Raw genomic sequence first — 18,332 nt, 5'->3', positions numbered from 1 at the left:
AATCCCGCTAAGAGATTACACCGATCAATTTGGGTTCATTTTTGAGTAGCCCACATCTCTCCATTTGGCCATGTTAAGTGTCTTTTTTCTAAAACTGCAAAGTCAAATGGCCTTTCAATCTTTTATTAGAAGCCTCCAGGATCTAAGTTTTATATCTGCATCTATCTCCTAATTCTTATGGGATCTGGCCTTCCCTTCCCTATCAAATGCTTAATAATGATTTCTAGTATTTTTTTTCCAAATACTAGACTGAGCATTTGTGAGATTAACTGATTTACTCCTCCCCAAAACTCAGGGTGACGGGTGCCATCGTCCTCATTTACAGGTTAGGAAACAGAGGCACAGGAATGTGAGGGACTTGCTCAACGCCACAGGGTGGGTGGACAAATAGAAGGTCCCTGATTTACACCTGGCAGCCATGCCCCAGACACAGCCTCTATGCTCGTTAAGCAGTCTGCGCCTTCTTTCATCTGGATCCTACCCTGAATGCTCTGTGGCAGGAGCCCCTGGGCTCCCAATAGGAGAAGCTGGCCAACAGAGGCAGAGGAGAGGAAGTGGCACCTGCCTAAGCACCAAGGGGTCTGGCTCTACTCCCAGTAATGACTAGCTGCATGGGCTCGGGCAGGCCACCTGGCTACCTGGACTTCGTGTGCACTTCTATGCCCTGAGAGGGTCCCCAGCCCTACCAAGTAGTCAGCCAGAAGTGCATTGGATAGAACCTCACCTCAGAACAAAAGCTGGGAGTTTCTATGGAAGACCTGGGGGAGTGGCTTGGCCCTGTGCTGCCTTCCCGGGAGATAGTCAACCCCTGCAGAAGGTCTCCAGCTGCCTCTGAACTCTCCACAGATGGGGTGGGGCCACTGTCCTATCCCGCCAGGGGTCCGTGCTCTGAAGGGCATGAGGAAGAGGCTCTGTCATTGTCATCAGGGACGTGACACTCCAGCAGCACGCTCCCTTCCAAAAATAAGTTGCCTACAAAACTTCAGAATGGCTTTGTTTTGACAGCTGGGATTCATTCGTGCTTTCAGGATGGGTTCAATTTCAGCCTAAAAATTACTCATAAGCTAAATGCCAGCTTTCCTCATCCCACAGGAGGCAGCCCAACCACAGGGAGGAGAGGAGTTCTGAAGTCGTTGACGCTCCTAGTGGCCCACAGCAGTCAGAAAGGGACCCACTGCCCAGCCAGAGTGCCAACACCAGTGCCAAGGGGGATAGGAGCTGCCCAGCAGGGGCGTTCCTGGAAGGAAGGGGGCCTCCACAGCCCACAGCTGACCAACTGAACACCAGACTCCTAAGCAACTCATTTATGGGGCACACAAGTTTCCCAAAGCCCATGAAGACATGCCACATGGGTCTGCGGGCCCACACATGCTTCACGAGCTACCCTCTTCTGCTGCGGCCCCACCAGAAACACTGCACCACTCGGAGGCTGTCTGCAGGTTTGGGCCTGACCTGCAAGGAGTTGGGGGCAACTCTCCCTGCAAGAGCTCAGTGTGAGGACCAGGCCTAGAGCAGAATTCAGATCTGGTGAGGTCAGCCCCAGCCCAGCCCCAGCCCTGATTAATGTCGTCCAACGCAGCAGGATACCTCCTCAGCACTGGTTTGGTTGGTGGGGCTCACACAGCTAGTGCGTGACAGCGGGAGGGTGTCTGCCTGTCTCGAAATTGGGAACATGCTGGCAGCAGCTGAGATGCTGCTTACAGACCCCACAGTAGCCCCCCTTCCAGTTCACATCTTAGAAACAGTGCAAGTAAAGGCTTGCTTACTGCCGAGAGTCCAACTGGAGAGAAAATGATTCATAAACCAGTGATTCTTCAATTTAGAAAAAAACCTGCCTGGTTGTTCTCAAGAGCTTCACCCTCAAGATTTCTTTCTGTTGAACCTGCCTGGGTTTCCACTGAAAATATAGTTGTAACCCTATATAATGTATGCCTTGCTATACTCTTAAATGGGGGGGGCATAGATAATACAGATGAAGTTCAAAGTTCACCTGCAAACACCCATAGGTCCTGTCCCCACTACAGGCCAGGCCCAGCGGCTGCTGTTATCTGTCGTTCTGTCAGGTCTGCTCTTCCTCTCAGACCAGCTCCCCAAAGCCTTCATTATAAAGGTCATGCCAGCCACGTGGCTTTGATCACACGACTCACTGCCACATGGGCTCTGGCGGCAGGTGAGGGACTTTTCTGTTTCTGAGGTCTTGTGAACACTCCGCACCAGATGATATGGGTCAGTTATCCTTCTATTCCAATTGCCTGTTTACCAGCCTGCATCCTGGTACTAGACTCAGTGTCCCTCCAGGCCGGAGCAGAATCTTCTCTCACTATAGACTCCCAGGGCCCAGCATTCTACCTGAGCCACATACATGTTCCTTGTAATAAACAGGAGAAAGAGAGGGGTGACTTGAGTGACTTCTAGCCAGATGGCTGGGGAATGCTTCCTGGCTTCAGGAGGGCCATGATCTTCTACTTCCTTCCTCAGCATGTCACTGCTGCTAGTCACTGACCGTGGCCTCTGTCCAAGGGCACAGTGCTCTCTTTACGATGACTCTCCCATGGAGTTGACCCTGAGGGATAACTGACCCATATCATCTGGTGCGGAGTGTTCACAAGACCTCAGAAACAGAAAAGTCATGGATGGACAGGTGGTATTTGATGGTTGTTTCAAGCACAGAAATGGATTTAAGCAAAAAGGGGTTAACTTAAATACTCCAGATCATCTGAAAATTCTTCCAAGATTTTCTTTCCACTCTGCAGTCTGTGGGCACCAAAAGATGACTCCAAAAATTGTATCCAGTCCCTTCTTCAGAAACATTAGGCCCAAGTCCTTGGTGGGAAGACCTCCAATGATGCCCACCAGCTGCACCTTCTGAAGACTGTAACCTTCATGATTTCCGTATTCTGGGGCCTTTCTCATGCTTTGGGGTCTTCTCTGTGCCCTGAGGTCCTCCCCATGCCTGGGGTGCCTCTCCTGTCTCCAACCTGGGAGACCAGGAAGGGATCCACCCAGCTTAGGGTACCCTGAACCTATACAACACACTTCCTTCCCATGTCTTCTTGGGGAGGGGGCCTCTTCCATGCAGGGCCACCCCCAGCACATCTGCCCCCAAGCAGAACAGATCCCCATTCAGCCCAAATGGTTCCAGATGCTGGAAGAGTCCCTAGTGCTGTCCAGGGCTCTAAGTGAATCCCTGGGTCAGAAGTCCCCCACCTCAGACCTGTCCTCTGTGCACCCTTTCCTGTCCAGGCTTCCTCACAGTGGGCTTCAGGGCTAAGGCACAAGGGCACAACTCTGGAGTGGGCCCTTCTAGCAGGGCCCTGCTAGAAGGAGTGGGCAGCTCTCTATGAGGCTGGCAGCTGGGCCACAGGGCAGCCCCTGCAGGCAGTCATAGGACCAGAAAGATGGGCAGGAAGAGCCTCTGGGAGAGAGGTTGGAGGCTGCACACTCAGGCTGAAGTCCTGGGCCCAGAGAGGAGCTCTGGCTCAGGATCCAGTCTACAGAACGAGCGCCCATCCTGTCAGCCCTTGAGTCTCTCTGGAGGCCTCAACCCAAAATTTGGGTTGGGCCAAAATTTGGGCCAAGTAGGGCCAATGCACAAGGCCTGCCTGGAGCAGGGCTGAGAAGCCCAATCCCCAAGCATAGGACCAGCACAGTGCCAGCCTCCCAAGGGTCTCCACAGCCATCAGTGCCCACGAGCCACATTTGGGTCCTCTTTGTACCCTGCATGCCGGGATGCCTGGGAAGAAATCTCCCATGCTCCTAGGAGAGAATGACGCCTGCCACTACCTCAGGGGCCCGGAGCCCCATCAGTCATGGTCTTCTCTCTTGTGCCCACGCTTAGAAGGGCCTGGATCAAATTTCAGAAGAGCCTGGCCCTGTGAAAACTCTCAGGAGCTTTGGTTTGGGTCTACATGGACAGCATGGCTGGGAGCTCCGCCTTTTTCAGAGGAAAATTCACAACAGAAACAACCTGGAGAATACTGAAAATTACTTAAAAAAAATTCCTTCCACTGGAATTAGGCGTGGGCACATCTGTGATAGGTTTACCCAGAAATAGATTTGAAGCCAACTGCTGTGTTTTCAAAGTGGGTGAAATCTGTTCGGTTGTGGTCCCGATGGGGGCAGGAGGCAAGGGGCACAGCGCAAGGGCACCAAATCCCCTCGGCCTAGGGGCACTCAGTTGGCTTGGGGTACACTTCACGGGTTTGCGGGAACAGCTACTGTCTTGGCACTTCTGCTAGAGATGGCAAATGAATGGTTTGCACTTTACTCTGAAGTAGGAGAAATTCAACTGGGAATACAAAAGGAAAAACCATGAACAGGTGGTTTTTTTCAGACCAGTGCTTTTTTTGTTGTTTATGCTTTGTATGAGAGGCGAGAAGTGAAAACCACACATCACACTCCGAAGGATGATATACAGTATTTCTCCCCGTGGGTCTGATGTGGACGGTTGCTGCCATACCTACGAAGATGTGCTCGCTTCATCCCGCCAAGTCCATTTCACCTCCTCCTTGAGAGCACAGCATGGACAGCCCCCGGGCTGTGGCCATCAGTGCCCAGCCCCGCGCACGGCCACTACAGGCAGCGGCTGGCCCGTGCATTTCTGCTGCCTGCACAAAGGGCACATGTCTGCTGCTTTCCTTCTGTGAGCAGGCATTCCTTCCACGGTGCCTTTCAACAAGAGGGACCCTCTGGGTGTTCCCTGGACTCAACTCATCCTTGCTGATGTAGGAGAACTGGTAGCAGAGAGTGAACCCTGAGTGAGAACAAAATGCCTGCTAGGTATCTAACAGGCTGGGAATGTTGAGAGCAGGTCCAGCGCTGGTTTTCCTTAGCAACATGCTTAAGAGGGCAAGATGGTGAGTAATATCGCTTTCCTACAAGACTGACTCTAATGTCATGAGCCCTAGCCCTATCTGTTTTGCAAACTAGAGAGAGGGAACTTTTTGGTAAAGAACCAGAAATGTTTACAGAACTATTACTGTCTTTCCCTTTCCAAGTCCATTGCTTTTTTAAGGCCTAGAGGAGCTAGTCTTCCAGGAAGCATTTCCAAGTGTGAGGGGGGCTTGTACCCCCACTCTGACCCCTGATGAGGCCCAGCTACATCGCCCAACCAGGCTTCAAGGTGGAAGGGAGCAGGCCGAGACCAAAGGATTTGCAAACAGACATGGACACAAACAGCAGAGCAATGATTTCACTTCGTGCCTGGGACCCTGCTGGTCTCAGGGGGGCTTGAGCTCTGCTGGGTGAGAGCACAGGAGCAGTGGCTGTGACTGAGTCTTCTTCCACACCCCTGAGCATGGGAATAAAGTTCCTCCGGACCAGGCGGTGATGAGGCCTGAGCACCACTGATCTGGGGGCCCTGAGGAATCTGGTGTGCACAGTTCCAAGAAGCCTCTGTGCTCCTTCCAAGCCCAGGAAGTGAGCTAGTAGGCATGCCTCCAGGGTCCACTGGACATGCGGCCTGGGCAGTCAACACTGGTTTTGGTACTGTTCCTCAAGGGACAGGAGTGGCTATCCTTGCCTTGAATATACCATTCTGTGTTGTAGGGTTCACCCCAACTCTGGCTAGCACACACTCATTGGAAGACTGGTTTTAAGGGCATCTGGGTGGCTCAGTTGTTAAGTGTCTGCCTTCAACTCAGGTTATTATCCCAGGGTCCTGGGATCGAGCCCTGCATCAGGCTACCTGCTCAGCGAGGAGTCTGCTTCTCCCTTTCCCTCTGCTGCTCCCCCTGCTTGTGTTCTCTCTCTCTCTCTCTCTGTCAAATAAATAAATAAAATCTTAAAAAAAAGAGACTGGTTTTATATAGAAAGGTTCTAAAAGATCCACACCCTGTGGTAAAGCCAAGAGGGAATGAGAATACATTGTTCATACAGCAAGGCAATGAAGAGAGTAGCTCCCAGCTAGACATGTGGGTCCACACTGTCCAGGACAATAGTGGGCAAGGCAGTCACCTGTGAGCACTGCAGATGTCTCCCTGGGTTTTAAAGACTGAATGTAAAAAATAGTAAAACACCTCATCAACATTTTTCTTATACAGATTACATGTTGAAATGATAATATTTTTAGATATTGGGTTTAATAGATTATACCACTAAAATGAATTTTACTTTTTAATTTTATTTTTAAAATTCTTTTAACTTATTAAAAATGTGGCTACTAGAAGATTTTAAATTAGATAGGTAGCTTGAATTATAGTTTTATTGGGCAGCACTGATTTAGAAATCTGATTCTAACACTGACTAATCCAGTGTCTAGCTGGGTAGTAACAGAGGCAAGCCCACTGGACTTTTGTGAATAAGCCCAATTTCCTTCACAAAAGAATAGCTGAAAGTGCTATCTACATTAACTGTAATTCCAGCATTCCCCTCTTGTTTCTCCTCAGAAAACAGCCTATCCCACATGGTTGTACGGGTTGCACATTGCACAAAGATGACACACTGAAGGGAAAGGAAGCTGTTCACTTTGTATATAAGTAGATTTGTATATTTATTATTATAATATCCTGGTACCTGGCAATCAGTATCTTGTTCTAACAAAATGAGCATATTACAGTGACTTCCCAACAGACAGAATTAAAGCATTCTGAGGAAATGACACTTTTTCTCTGATTTGCATAAAAGGTCTATCTGGGCTCAGGTTAGCCCTACTCGAACCTGAGGCCTACCTGAATTCCACTCCAAGGAAAGCTGCTTCGCTAGTTTGGCCTCCATCTCTGTCACACGCCTGAGGCATCTGAGGACAGGAACTTGGGGCCCTAATTCACGCCTTAATTTTATAAAATGTCATTGGTGTCTGGTACCAAAGAGTTACAATAATGCTGGGCCACAGCCAGGGCTCGCTCAGAAAGGCCACTTACCTTTTCGTTTTTCTTCTCATCTGGTTTGCCTCCGGTGTTGGTGGGGCTGGACGACGACAAGCCACTGACAGGCCCCCCTGCGGCCTCCCCGTTGAGGTTGGCAGCACTGACGTTGGGAGGCGTGACGGCAGATGCTGCAGATGTAAGCGGAATGGCTGGTCGGGGGCACTGGGCCCCGATGACTGTCTGCACTGGGGGCTGGTGCACGTGCTGTGGCGACACCACTGAGTGGGGCCTGAGGCTGGCGGCGGGCAGGCGGGATGGGGAGTTCTGGGTGCGCAGGGGCGACACGGTGGCAGTTGGTCGGTCTTGGGCCTGGGCTGAGGAGTGGGAAGCTGGAGTGTGGGGTTGGAGAGAGAGTAGGGTTGCGAGGTTAGTTTTGATACTGCAATGTGTTGGCCACCGACTCTTTCCTTAGCCTTCTCCCAGGGCTCACAGCCTCTCTCTGTGGTCACTCCACACCCAGCCACACTCCACAGGAGAGAGACTGAGCCCAGGTGACCAGGGAAACACATCCCATCTCCCGAGCCCTGCCATGGCACAAAACAGCTCACCCTCAGGAGGACCGAAAACACCTTTTCCAAGGTTGCCACAAGCATGGGCATATTCCTAGGTTCCCATGAAGCCTTCTAACTGGTTTCCTCTGCTGTGATGAACTAATACACGTACAAGTTCTCTTATAACGTCTTTGTGAAAAATGTTCATAAAAGTAAAGCCTGTGACAGAATCCTAAAGAAGCCCCAAGATGCCTGGGGATTATTAGACCCCACTCCCTCTAAGGTGATCACTGCTGACAGCTTGACTCTGGTTGGTCCCAACCCCAGAACTGTAACCCAGTCCCCTGTTCACACTTGGTATTAGGGCCAGCTGAGCTCAGGCTGAGCACGTGTGGCAGCTTTAGCTGGTGACAGTCATAGGAGGAAGGCAGCTGCAGTCTTGAGGCAAGCCATCACCCCTCTCACTGCGACCTGCCTGTGGCCATTGCCTTGCCCGCACCCTGAAGCAACAGCTCCTGGATTTACAGAACAGGAACCTCACAATGACGACTCTGGCCCCTACTGCCAGCAAAAATGCTTCCTAAGGATGGTAAGGTTCTGAAGGCCTAACATTGGTAACAACCCATCATGCGAAAACATAAGTTCCTTCTAAACACAACACTGAATTAAAGTGAATCTTGCTGCAACTCACATTAGTGATTTTGAAGAATTGTCTCCTTACTAATTACAGAAGAAACATACTGGGCAACAGAGTGAGCCATACCAGAGGAATTGTGACTTGTGGCCTGGGCTGGTGACCCAAAGGGAGACATGGGTTGTGGCAGCCCACGTCACTTCATGCCACATCAGACAACTCAGATCACATCATTTTTGCACTGTCCCCCAGAGAAGAATTACACCTCACACTGTCCTTATTTCCCACCACCAGAATTCATGGCATTTGTGGCTTTGCAACATGAAAAAAATACACGTCATGAAACAAAACGATATTCTCAGCCACCAAATATGCCTTGAATAGATAACCTACTCATAAATCCTCAGAGCATTTCCCTGGAACGTGAAGTAACTCGGCACAACAAACCAGAGCCCCTTCTCATGCAAGCCGGGCCTCTTCCCTCTGACAGTGCTGCGTGGGAAGAGCTGGTGAGATCTAATTATGTGATCCTGGGTTCTCCAGGACTCCGGGACTCTGGCTGCAGCCTGTTTTTAGGAGGTGAAATAAATAAAGGCTGATTTACGGTTTTTGAAGTATTCAGGGTTTGGGGTGGGTTTGAATCCTCACTGAATGTGGCCCCAAGTTTCAAAAGACCAGGTTAAGCAACTATGCAGATCGATGAACCCACTGGGGTCACTCAATCAGCCCGAGGTAACCCATGACTTGGATAGTGCTCCTGGGGCCATTTGTCTGCCTCTCCCCAGCTGTCTGAACTCTCTTTCACCCCAGCCCCCCAGCCCTGGAATGAGAATTGGCAGCTGGGCCAGGCAAGAGCAATCACTTGGGCTCAAGAGCCTGCAGGGGCTGCTCCAGATTCTTCGGCTGAGTCCCACACCATTCCCCTCTACCTCTGGCTGGCTTCCACGTGCCTGCCACATCACCCTGCCAAACCCAATGCAAAAGAGGAGAGGGTGTTCCAGAAAGTTCTAAGCCTGCCTGCCAGGCAATCTCTTTGACATGCTCCCCTGTTTTCTCCCTTGCTCCTCCCCTCAGCCACTCCAGCCTCCTTACAGTTCTCCCAACACAGGTTCTCTCTCACCTCAGAGGCTGTGGCACAGAACCCTCTTCCCCAGAGTCACACGTCTCCTGGCCTGCTTCAGTCACCTCAGACACTGCCCTCCCAGAGAGCTCTGTTTTTGCCAACCCACTGAGCAGTGCAGAGTGCCGCTCTGCAATCCCAGCCCCTCTTGCCCTGCTTCAATTTCCCTCTCCTCCCACGGCACTATCTGCTCTTACCCATCTGTAGGATACCCTCTTCATCGTGTGTTCACTGTTCCCTGCCTGTCTGCCCCCACTACAAGCTGAGCTAGCTCCACGAGGGAGCTCCACTTGCTGTAGAGTTCACAGATCTATTCCGAATAGCTGGACTGCTGCCCAGCATGCAGCAGGTGCTTAATAAATTTCTTGAATGAATGAACAAGTCTTTGAGAAAAGAAAACTTCAATTAAAATATTTCTCCAGATTTTACAGAATTGAACCACTGGAGAAGATAAAAATCCTCCGTTAGAAAGAGGAGCAGGCTGGCTGGTAGAAGAATGTGGGATTCCACTGATCCCCAGGAGGATTTATCCTCGGGATCACCCACCCTGTGCCACCCAAACTTAGACTGACCTGGACTGCTGTCACTCTGGTCATCCTACTGGTTAGCAATACCAAAGCAACCTGCCTCACAGAGACAGGCAGTCTGAGAAAATGTTCTTACTCCGTAGTCTCTGTTCTCCTCTACCTCTCCTTTATGAACCTTTGGCGTGCTCCAGCAACTGTGGAGTGCCTAAATCCTATTGGACCTCACTCAGTTCATCACTACATCATCCCACATGTTTATTATATAAAGAGTAGTTGAATGAATAATGATCTACTTTACCATCAACGTTGCTCTTTTCTTTTTTTTTTAAATTGTGTCATGTTAGTCACCATAAAATATATTAGTTTTTGATGCAGTGTTCCAAGATTGTTTACATACAACACCAAGCGCTCCATGCAATACGTGCCTCCTTAATGCCCACTACCAGGCTCACCCATCCCCCTCCCCCCTCCCCTCTAAAACCCTCAGTTTGTTTCTCAGGGTCCACAGTCTCTCATGGTTCGTCTCCCACTCCAATTTCCCCTAATTTACTTTTCCTTTCCTTTTCCTAATATCCTCCATATTATTCCTTATGCTCCACAAGTAAGTGAAACCATATGATAATTGACTTTCTCTGCTTGACTTATTTCACTCAGCATAATCTCCTCCAGTCCCATCCATGTTGATGCAAAAGTTGGGTGTTCATCCTTTCTGATGGAGGCATAATACTCCATAGTGTATATGGACCACATCTTCTTTATCCATTCATCTGTTGCAGGGCATCTTGGCTCTTTCCACAGTTTGGCTATTGTGGACATTGCTGCTATAAACACTGGAGTACATATGGCCCTTCTTTTCACTACATCGGTATCTCTGTGGTAAATACCCAGTAGTGCAATTGCAGGGTCATAGGGTAGCTCTATTTTTAATTTCTTGAGGAATCTCCACACTGTTTTCCAAAGTGTCTGCACCAACTTGCATTTCCACCAACAGTGTAAAAGGGTTCCCCTTTCTCCACAACCTCTCTAACATTTGTTGTTTCCTGTCTTGTTAATTTTGGTCATTCTCACTAGTGTAAGGTGGTATCTCAATGAGGATTTGTTTGTTTGTTTGTTTGTTTGTTTAAAGATTTTATTTATTCATCTGAGATCACAAGTAGGCAGAGATCACAAGTAGGCAGAGGCAGGCAGAGAGAGAAGGGGGGAAGCAGGTTCTCCACTGAGCAGAGAGCCCGATGCAGGGCTCGATCCCAGGACCCTGAGCTCATGATCTGAGGCGAAAGCAGAGGCTTAACCCACTGAGCTACCCAGGTGCCCCTCTTAATGAGGTTTTGATTTGAATTTCCCTGATGGCTAATGATGATGAATATTTTTTCATGTGTCTGCTAGCCATTTGTATATCTTCTTTGGAGAAGTGTCTGTTCATGTCTTCTCCCCATTTTTTGAAATGATTCTCTGTTTTTTGGGTGTTGCGTTTGAGGTGTTCTTTATAGATCTTGGATATCAACCCTTTGTCTATACTGTCATTTGCGAATATCTTCTCCCATTCTGTGGGTTGCCTTTTTGTTTTGTTGACTGTTTCCTTTGCTGTGCAGAAGCTTCTTATCTTGATGAAGTCCCAAAAGTTCATTTTTGCTTTTGTTTCCTTTGCTTTTGGAGACATGCCTTGAAAGAAGTTTCTGTGGCCGATGTTGAAGTTACTGCCTATGTTCTCCTCTAGGATTTTGATGGATTCCTGTCTCACATTGAGGTCTTTCATCCATTTTGAGTTTATCTTTGTGTACGGTGTAAGAGAATGGTCGAGTTTCATTCTTCTACACATAGCTGTCCAATTTTCCCAGCACCATTTATTGAAGAGACTGTCTTTTCTCCACTGGATATTTTCCCTGCTTTGTCAAAGATTATTTGACCATAGAGTTGAGGGTCCATATCTGTGCTCTCTACTCTGTTCCATTGGTCTATGTGTCTGTTTTTGTGCCAGGACCATGCTGCCTTGGTGATCACGGTTTTGTAATAAAGCTTGAAATCAGGCAATATGATGCCCCCAGGTTTACATTGCCCTTTTCTTATTCTCAAGTTGATCACTTCTCATTTCATGGATGAAATGGAACATTCGCAACTCCCCAAACTTCAGGCCAGGCTAGCCCCTCTCTTAACTCATCCACATCTAGACCCACCCTGCCCTCCAGTTTCAAGGACAAAGGGTCCCAAGAGGTCTACCCGTCACACTCATCTTGATCCTTTCTTCTGGCTCTTCCCCTTCTTGCCTGTATTAAGTATGTCTGATAACTTTCCTCCTGTTAATTTACTAACCAAGTTATAGCTCCCATTTCAAAAAAAGTCTTTTTTTTTTTTTTTGGTCAGTACCTCCTTTTTCTGTATTTCTTTATACCTAGTATTCTTGAAATAGTGTCTGCATTGGTTCTTTCTTACTTTTCATTTAGTTCTTTGCACGATCTGTATTTGCTCTCATGGCAGTTTTCATCTCTGCTCTGTGCTCTGGATATACTCCCTCTTCAGCTTTCTAGTGTCACCAATTTCCATCTTCAACTGTGTTCAGGATAGAGTTCATGTACCTGTAGAGATTCTGTAACTAAATAAATCTATTTTTCCCTTTCCAAAATTTCAAGTTTGTTCTTTTTCATACCCATCAGTTTCTGATTCATAGCTATCCATCCAATTTTTCCCCTTTATAACACCCTGTTTTTTTCTTTCTTTCTTGGGGAAGGCGGGGGTAGTAGATGTTATTCTTTCTTTTCCATTTTAGATGATCTTTTATTTTTATTTTATTGTATTTTTTTATATTTTATTTTTATTTTTTAACTAGGCCCCACGCCCAGTGTGGGACTTGAGCTCATGACCCCAGGATTAAGAATCAGATGCTCTCTGACTGAGCTAGCCAGGAACCCCTAGAGGATCTTAAATATACGGATAGCAAAGTCTTTTTCACATTGCTCTCTTATTTCTCTCCCATTTCCTCAGTTTATTGGCTATCTTTTTTGCCTTAGTGTTTCCTTTGTGCTTCGAGATTTCCATGTGCAAATTCCTTTTGAGCACGACTATCTTATTGTCATTGTAGCCTTGTTACTGCTTCTTTTTTTTTTTAAGATTTTATTTATTTATTTATTTATTTATTTATTTTTTATAAACATATAAAATATTTTTCCCCCCAGGGGTACAGGTCTGTGAATCGACAGGTTTACACACTTCACAGCACTCACCATAGCACATACCCTCCCCAATGTCCATAACACCAGCCCCCCTCTCCCAACCCCCCTCCCCCCAGCAACCCTCAGTTTGTTTTGTGAGATTAAGAGTCACTTATGGTTTATCTCCCTCCCAATCCCATCTTGCTTCATTTACTCTTCTCCTACCCCCTTAACCCCCCATGATGCATCTCCTCTCCCTCATATCAGGGAGATCATACGATAGTTCTCATTCTCCGATTGACTTATTTCGCTAAGCATGATACCCTCTAGTTCTATCCATGTCGTCGCAAATGGCAAGATTTCATCTCTTTGGATGGCTGCATAGTATTCCATTGTGTATATATACCACTTCTTCTTTATCCATTCGTCTGTTGATGGACATCTAGGTTCTTTCCATAGTTTGGCTATTGTAGACATTGCTGCTATAAATATTCGGGTGCACGTGCCCCTTCGGATCACTACGTTTGTATCTTTAGGGTAAATACCCAGGAGTGCAATTGCTGGGGCATAGGGTAGTTCTATTTTCAACATTTTGAGAAACCTCCATGCTGTTTTCCAGAGTGGTTGCACCAGCTTGCATTCCCACCAACAGTGTAGGAGGGTTCCCCTTTCTCTGCATCCTCGCCAGCATCTGTCATTTCCTGACTTGTTCATTTTAGCCATTCTGACTGGTGTGAGGTGGTATCTCATTGTGGTTTTGATTTGTATTTCCCTGATGCCGAGTGATATGGAGCACTTTTTCATGTGTCTGTTGGCCATCTGGATGTCTTCTTTGCAGAAATGTCTGTTCAGGTCTTCTGCAGATTTCTTGATTGGATTATTTGTTCTTTGGGTGTTGAGTTTGCTAAGTTCTTTTTAGATTTTGGACACAAGCCCTTTATCTGATATGTCATTTGCAAATATCTTCTCCCATTCTGTCAGTTGTCTTTTGGTTTTGTTAACTGTTTCCTTGGCTGTGCAAAAGCTTTTGATCTTGATAAAATCCCAATAGTTCATTTTTGCCCTTGCTTCCCTTGCCTTTGGCGATGTTCCTAGGAAGATGTTGCTGCGGCTGAGGTCGAAGAGGTTGCTGCCTGTGTTCTCCTCGAGGATTTTGATGGATTCCTTTCTCACATTGAGGTCCTTCATCCATTTTGAGTCTATTTTCGTGTGTAGTGTAAGGAGATGGTCCGATTTCATTTTTCTGCATGTGGCTGTCCAATTTTCCCAACACCATTTATTGAAGAGGCTGTCTTTTTTCCATTGGACATTCTTTCCTGCTTTGTCGAAGATTAGTTGACCATAGAGTTGAGGGTCTATTTCTGGGCTCTCTATTCTGTTCCATTGATCTATGTGTCTGTTTTTGTGCCAGTACCATGCTGTCTTGATGATGACAGCTTTGTAATAGAGCTTGAAGTCTGGAATTGTGATGCCACCAACTTTGGCTTTCTTTTTCAATATTCCTTTTGCTATTCGAGGTCTTTTCTGGTTCCATATAAATTTTAGGATTATTTGTTCCATTTCTTTGAAAAAAAATGGATGGTACTTTGATAGGAATTGCATTAAATGTGTAGATTGTTTTAGGTAGCATAGACATTTTCACAATATTTATTCTTCCAATCCAGGAGCATGGAACATTTTTCCATTTCTTTGTGTCTTCCTCAATTTCTTTCATGAGTATTTTATAGTTTTCTGTGTATAGATTCTTAGTCTCTTTGGTTAGGTTTATTCCTAGGTATCTTATAGTTTTGGGTGCAATTGTAAATGGGATGGACTCCTTAATTTCTCTTTCTTCTGTCTTGTTGGTGTAGAGAAATGCAACTGATTTCTGTGCATTGATTTTATATCCTGACACTTTACTGAATTCCTGTACAAGTTCTAGCAGTTTTGGAGTGGAGTCTTTTGGGTTTTCCACATATAGAATCATATCATCTGCGAAGAGTGATAGTTTGACTTCTTCTTTGCCAATTTGGATGCCTTTAATTTCTTTTTGTTGTCTGATTGCTGAGGCTAGGACTTCTAGTACTATGTTGAATAGCAGTGGTGATAACGGACATCCCTGCCGTGTTCCTGACCTTAGCGGAAATGCTTTCAGTTTTTCTCCATTGAGAATGATATTTGCGATGGGTTTTTCATAGATGGCTTTGATAATATTGAGGTATGTGCCCTCTATCCCTACACTTTGAAGAGTTTTGATCAGGAAGGGATGCTGTACTTTGTCAAATGCTTTTTCAGCATCTATTGAGAGTATATATGGTTCTTGTTCTTTCTTTTATTAATGTGTTTTATCACATTGATTGATTTGCGGATGTTGAACCAACCTTGCAGCCCTGGAATAAATCGCACTTGGTTGTGGTGAATAATCTTTTTAATGTACTGTTGAATCCTATTGACTAGTATTTTGGTGAGAATTTTTGCATCTGTGTTCATCAAGGATATTGGTCTGTAGTTCTCTTTTTTGATGGGATCCTTGTCTGGTTTTGGGATCAAGGTGATGCTGGCCTCATAAAATGAGTGTGGAAGTTTTCCTTCCATTTCTATTTTTTGGAACAGTTTGAAGAGAATAGGAATTAGTTCTTCTTTAAATGTTTGTTAGAATTCCCCCGGGAAGCCATCTGGCTTGGGCTTTTGTTTGTTTGGAGATTTTTGATGACTGTTTCAATCTCCTTACTGGTTATGAGTCTGTTCAGGCTTTCTATTTCTTCCTGGTTCAGTTGTGGTAGTTTATATGCCTCTAGGAATGCATCCATTTCTTCCAGATTGTCAAATTTGTTGGCGTGGAGCTGCTCATAGTATGTTCTTATAATTGTCTGTATTTCTTTGGTGTTGGTTGTGATCTCTCCTCTTTCATTCATGATTTTATTGATTTGGGTCCTTTCTCTTTTCTTTTTGATCCGTCTGGCCAGGGGTTTATCAATCTTATTAATTCTTTTAAAGAACCAGCTCCTAGTTTCGTTGATTTGTTCTATTGTTTTTTTGGTTTCTATTTCATTGATTTCTGCTCTGATCTTTATGATTTCTCTTCTCCTGCTGGGTTTAGGGTTTCTTTCTTGTTCTTTCTCCAGCTCCTTTAGGTGTAGGGTTAGGTTGTGTACCTGAGACCTTTCTTGTTTCTTGAGAAAGGCTTGTACCACTATATATTTTCCTCTCAGGACTGCCTTTGCTGTGTCTCACAGATTTTGAACCGTTGTATTTTCTTTATCATTTGTTTCCATGAATTTTTTCAATTCTTCTTTAATTTCCTGGTTGACCCATTCATTCTTTAGAAGGATGCTGTTTAGTCTCCATGTATTTGGGTTCTTTCCAAATTTCTTCTTGTGATTGAGTTCTAGCTTCAGAGCATTGTGGTCTGAAAATATGCAGGGAATGATCCCAATCTTTTGATACTGGTTGAGACCTGATTTAGGACCGAGGATGTGATCTATTCTGGAGAATGTTCCATGTGCACTAGAGAAGAATGTGTATTCTGTTGCTTTGGGATGATGTTCGGAATATATCTGTGATGTCCATCTGGTCCAGTGTGTCATTTAAGGCCTTTATTTCCTTGTTGATCTTTTGCTTGGATGATCTGTCCATTTCAGTGAGGGGAGTGTTAAAGTCCCCTATGATTACTGTATTATTGTGGATGTGTTTCTTTGATTTTGTTATTAATTGGTTTATATAGTTGGCTGCTCCCACGTTAGGGGCATAGATATTTACAATTGTTAGATCTTCTTGTTGGACAGATCCTTTGAGTATGATATAGTGTCCTTCCTCATCTCTTATTATAGTCTTTGGCTTAAAATCTAATTGATCTAAGGATTGCCACTCCTGCTTTCTTCTGATGTCTATTAGCATGGTAAATTCTTTTCCACCCCCTCACTTTAAATCTGCAGGTGTCTTCGGGTTTAAAATGAGTTTCTTGTAGGCAACATATAGATGGGTTTTGTTTTTTTATCCATTCTGATACCCTGTGTCTTTTGATGGGACATTTAGCCCATTAACATTCAGGGTAACTATTGAGAGATATGAATTTAGTGCCATTGTATTGCCTGTAAGGTTACTGTTATTGTTTATTGTCTCTGTTCCTTTCTGATCTCCTACTTTTAGGCTCTCTCTTTGCTTAGAGGACCCCTTTCAATATTTCCTGTAGAGCTGGCTTGGTGTTTGCAAATTCTTTCAGTTTTTGTTTGTCCTGGAAGCTTTTAATCTCTCCTTCTATTTTCAATGATAGCCTAGCTGGATATAGTATTCTTGGCTGCATGTTTTTCTCGTTTAGTACTCTGAATATATCATGCCAGCTCTTTCTGGCCTGCCAGGTCTCTGTGGATAAGTCTGCTGCCAATCTAATATTTTTACCATTGTATGTTACAGACTTCTTCTCCCGGGCTGCTTTCAGGATTTTCTCTTTGTCACTAAGACTTGTAAATTTGACTATTAGGTGACAGGGTGTGGACCTATTCTTATTGATTTTGAGGGGGGTTCTCTGAACCTCCTGGATTTTGATGCTTGTTCCCTTTGCCATATTGGGGAAATTCTCTCCAATAATTCTCTCCAATATACCTTCTGCTCCCCTCTCTCTTTCTTCTTCTTCTGGAATCCCAATTATTCTAATGTTGTTTCGTCTTATGGTGTCACTTATCTCTCGAATTCTGCCCTCGTGGTCCAGTAGCTGTTTGTCCCTCTTTTGCTCAACTTCTTTATTCTCTGTCATTTGGTCTTCTATATCGCTAATTCTTTCTTCTGCCTCATTTATCCTAGCAGTGAGAGCCTCCATTTTTGATTGCACCTCATTAATAGCTTTTTTTATTTCAACTTGATTAGATTTTAGTTCTTGTATTTCTCCAGAAAGGGCTTTTATATCTCCCGAGAGGGTTTCTCTAATATCTTCCATGCCTTTTTCGAGCCCGGCTAGAACCTTGAGAATCATCATTCTGAACTCTAGATCTGACATATTACCAATGTCTGTATTGATTAGGTCCCTAACCTTTTACTGCCTCTTGTTCTTTTTTTTGTGGTGAATTTTTCCACCTTGTCATTTTGTCCAGATAAGAGTATATGAAGGAACAAGTAAAATACTAAAAGTGCGGCAACAACCCCAGGAAAATATGCTTTAGCCAAATCGTGAGGGGTGGGGGAAGGGGATAAAAAGAGGTTCAGAAAGAAAAAAAAAAAAGAAAAATGAAAAAAGAAACAAAAAAATACCAATAATGAAAAAATATAAAAAGGAAAAAAAATATATATATATTAGATAAACTAGTTAAAAAACGTTAAAAAATAAACGGGTAAAAGTTAAAAAAATTTAGCGGAAGAAGAGAAAAAAAATTGAAAAAGGAAAAAAAATTAAATTAACTGCAAGGCTAAAGAATCATGGGGAGAAAGCCATGAGTTCCGTGCTTTGCTTTCTCTTCCTCTGGAATTCCGCTGCTCTCCTTGGTATTGAAACTGCACTCCTCGTAAGTGAACTTGGTCCTGGCTGGGTTTCTTGTTGATCTTCTGGGGGAGGGGCCTGTTGTAGGGATTCTCAAGT

General features: G+C 45.3%; 1 protein-coding gene across 2 annotated transcripts in view; it reads right to left on the bottom strand.

The window, feature by feature from the left end:
• The window catches only part of SH3RF3 (SH3 domain containing ring finger 3), a 368,261-nt gene that overhangs the window by 46,666 nt on the left and 303,263 nt on the right, over positions 1-18,332 (bottom strand). For both annotated transcript variants that reach the window (XM_032842452.1, XM_032842451.1), the window contains exon 8: positions 6,861-7,195. In XM_032842452.1, coding sequence (XP_032698343.1) covers positions 6,861-7,195 — 335 coding nt within the window. The remainder of the gene's footprint in view (positions 1-6,860; positions 7,196-18,332) is intronic.

This window comes from Lontra canadensis, unplaced genomic scaffold, assembly GCF_010015895.1.
Source record: "Lontra canadensis isolate GAN:19392208 unplaced genomic scaffold, GSC_riverotter_1.0 scaffold130, whole genome shotgun sequence".
NCBI lineage: Eukaryota > Metazoa > Chordata > Mammalia > Carnivora > Mustelidae > Lontra > Lontra canadensis.
Note: the sequence above shows the minus strand (reverse complement) of the source record. Positions and strands in the feature narration are given on the sequence as shown.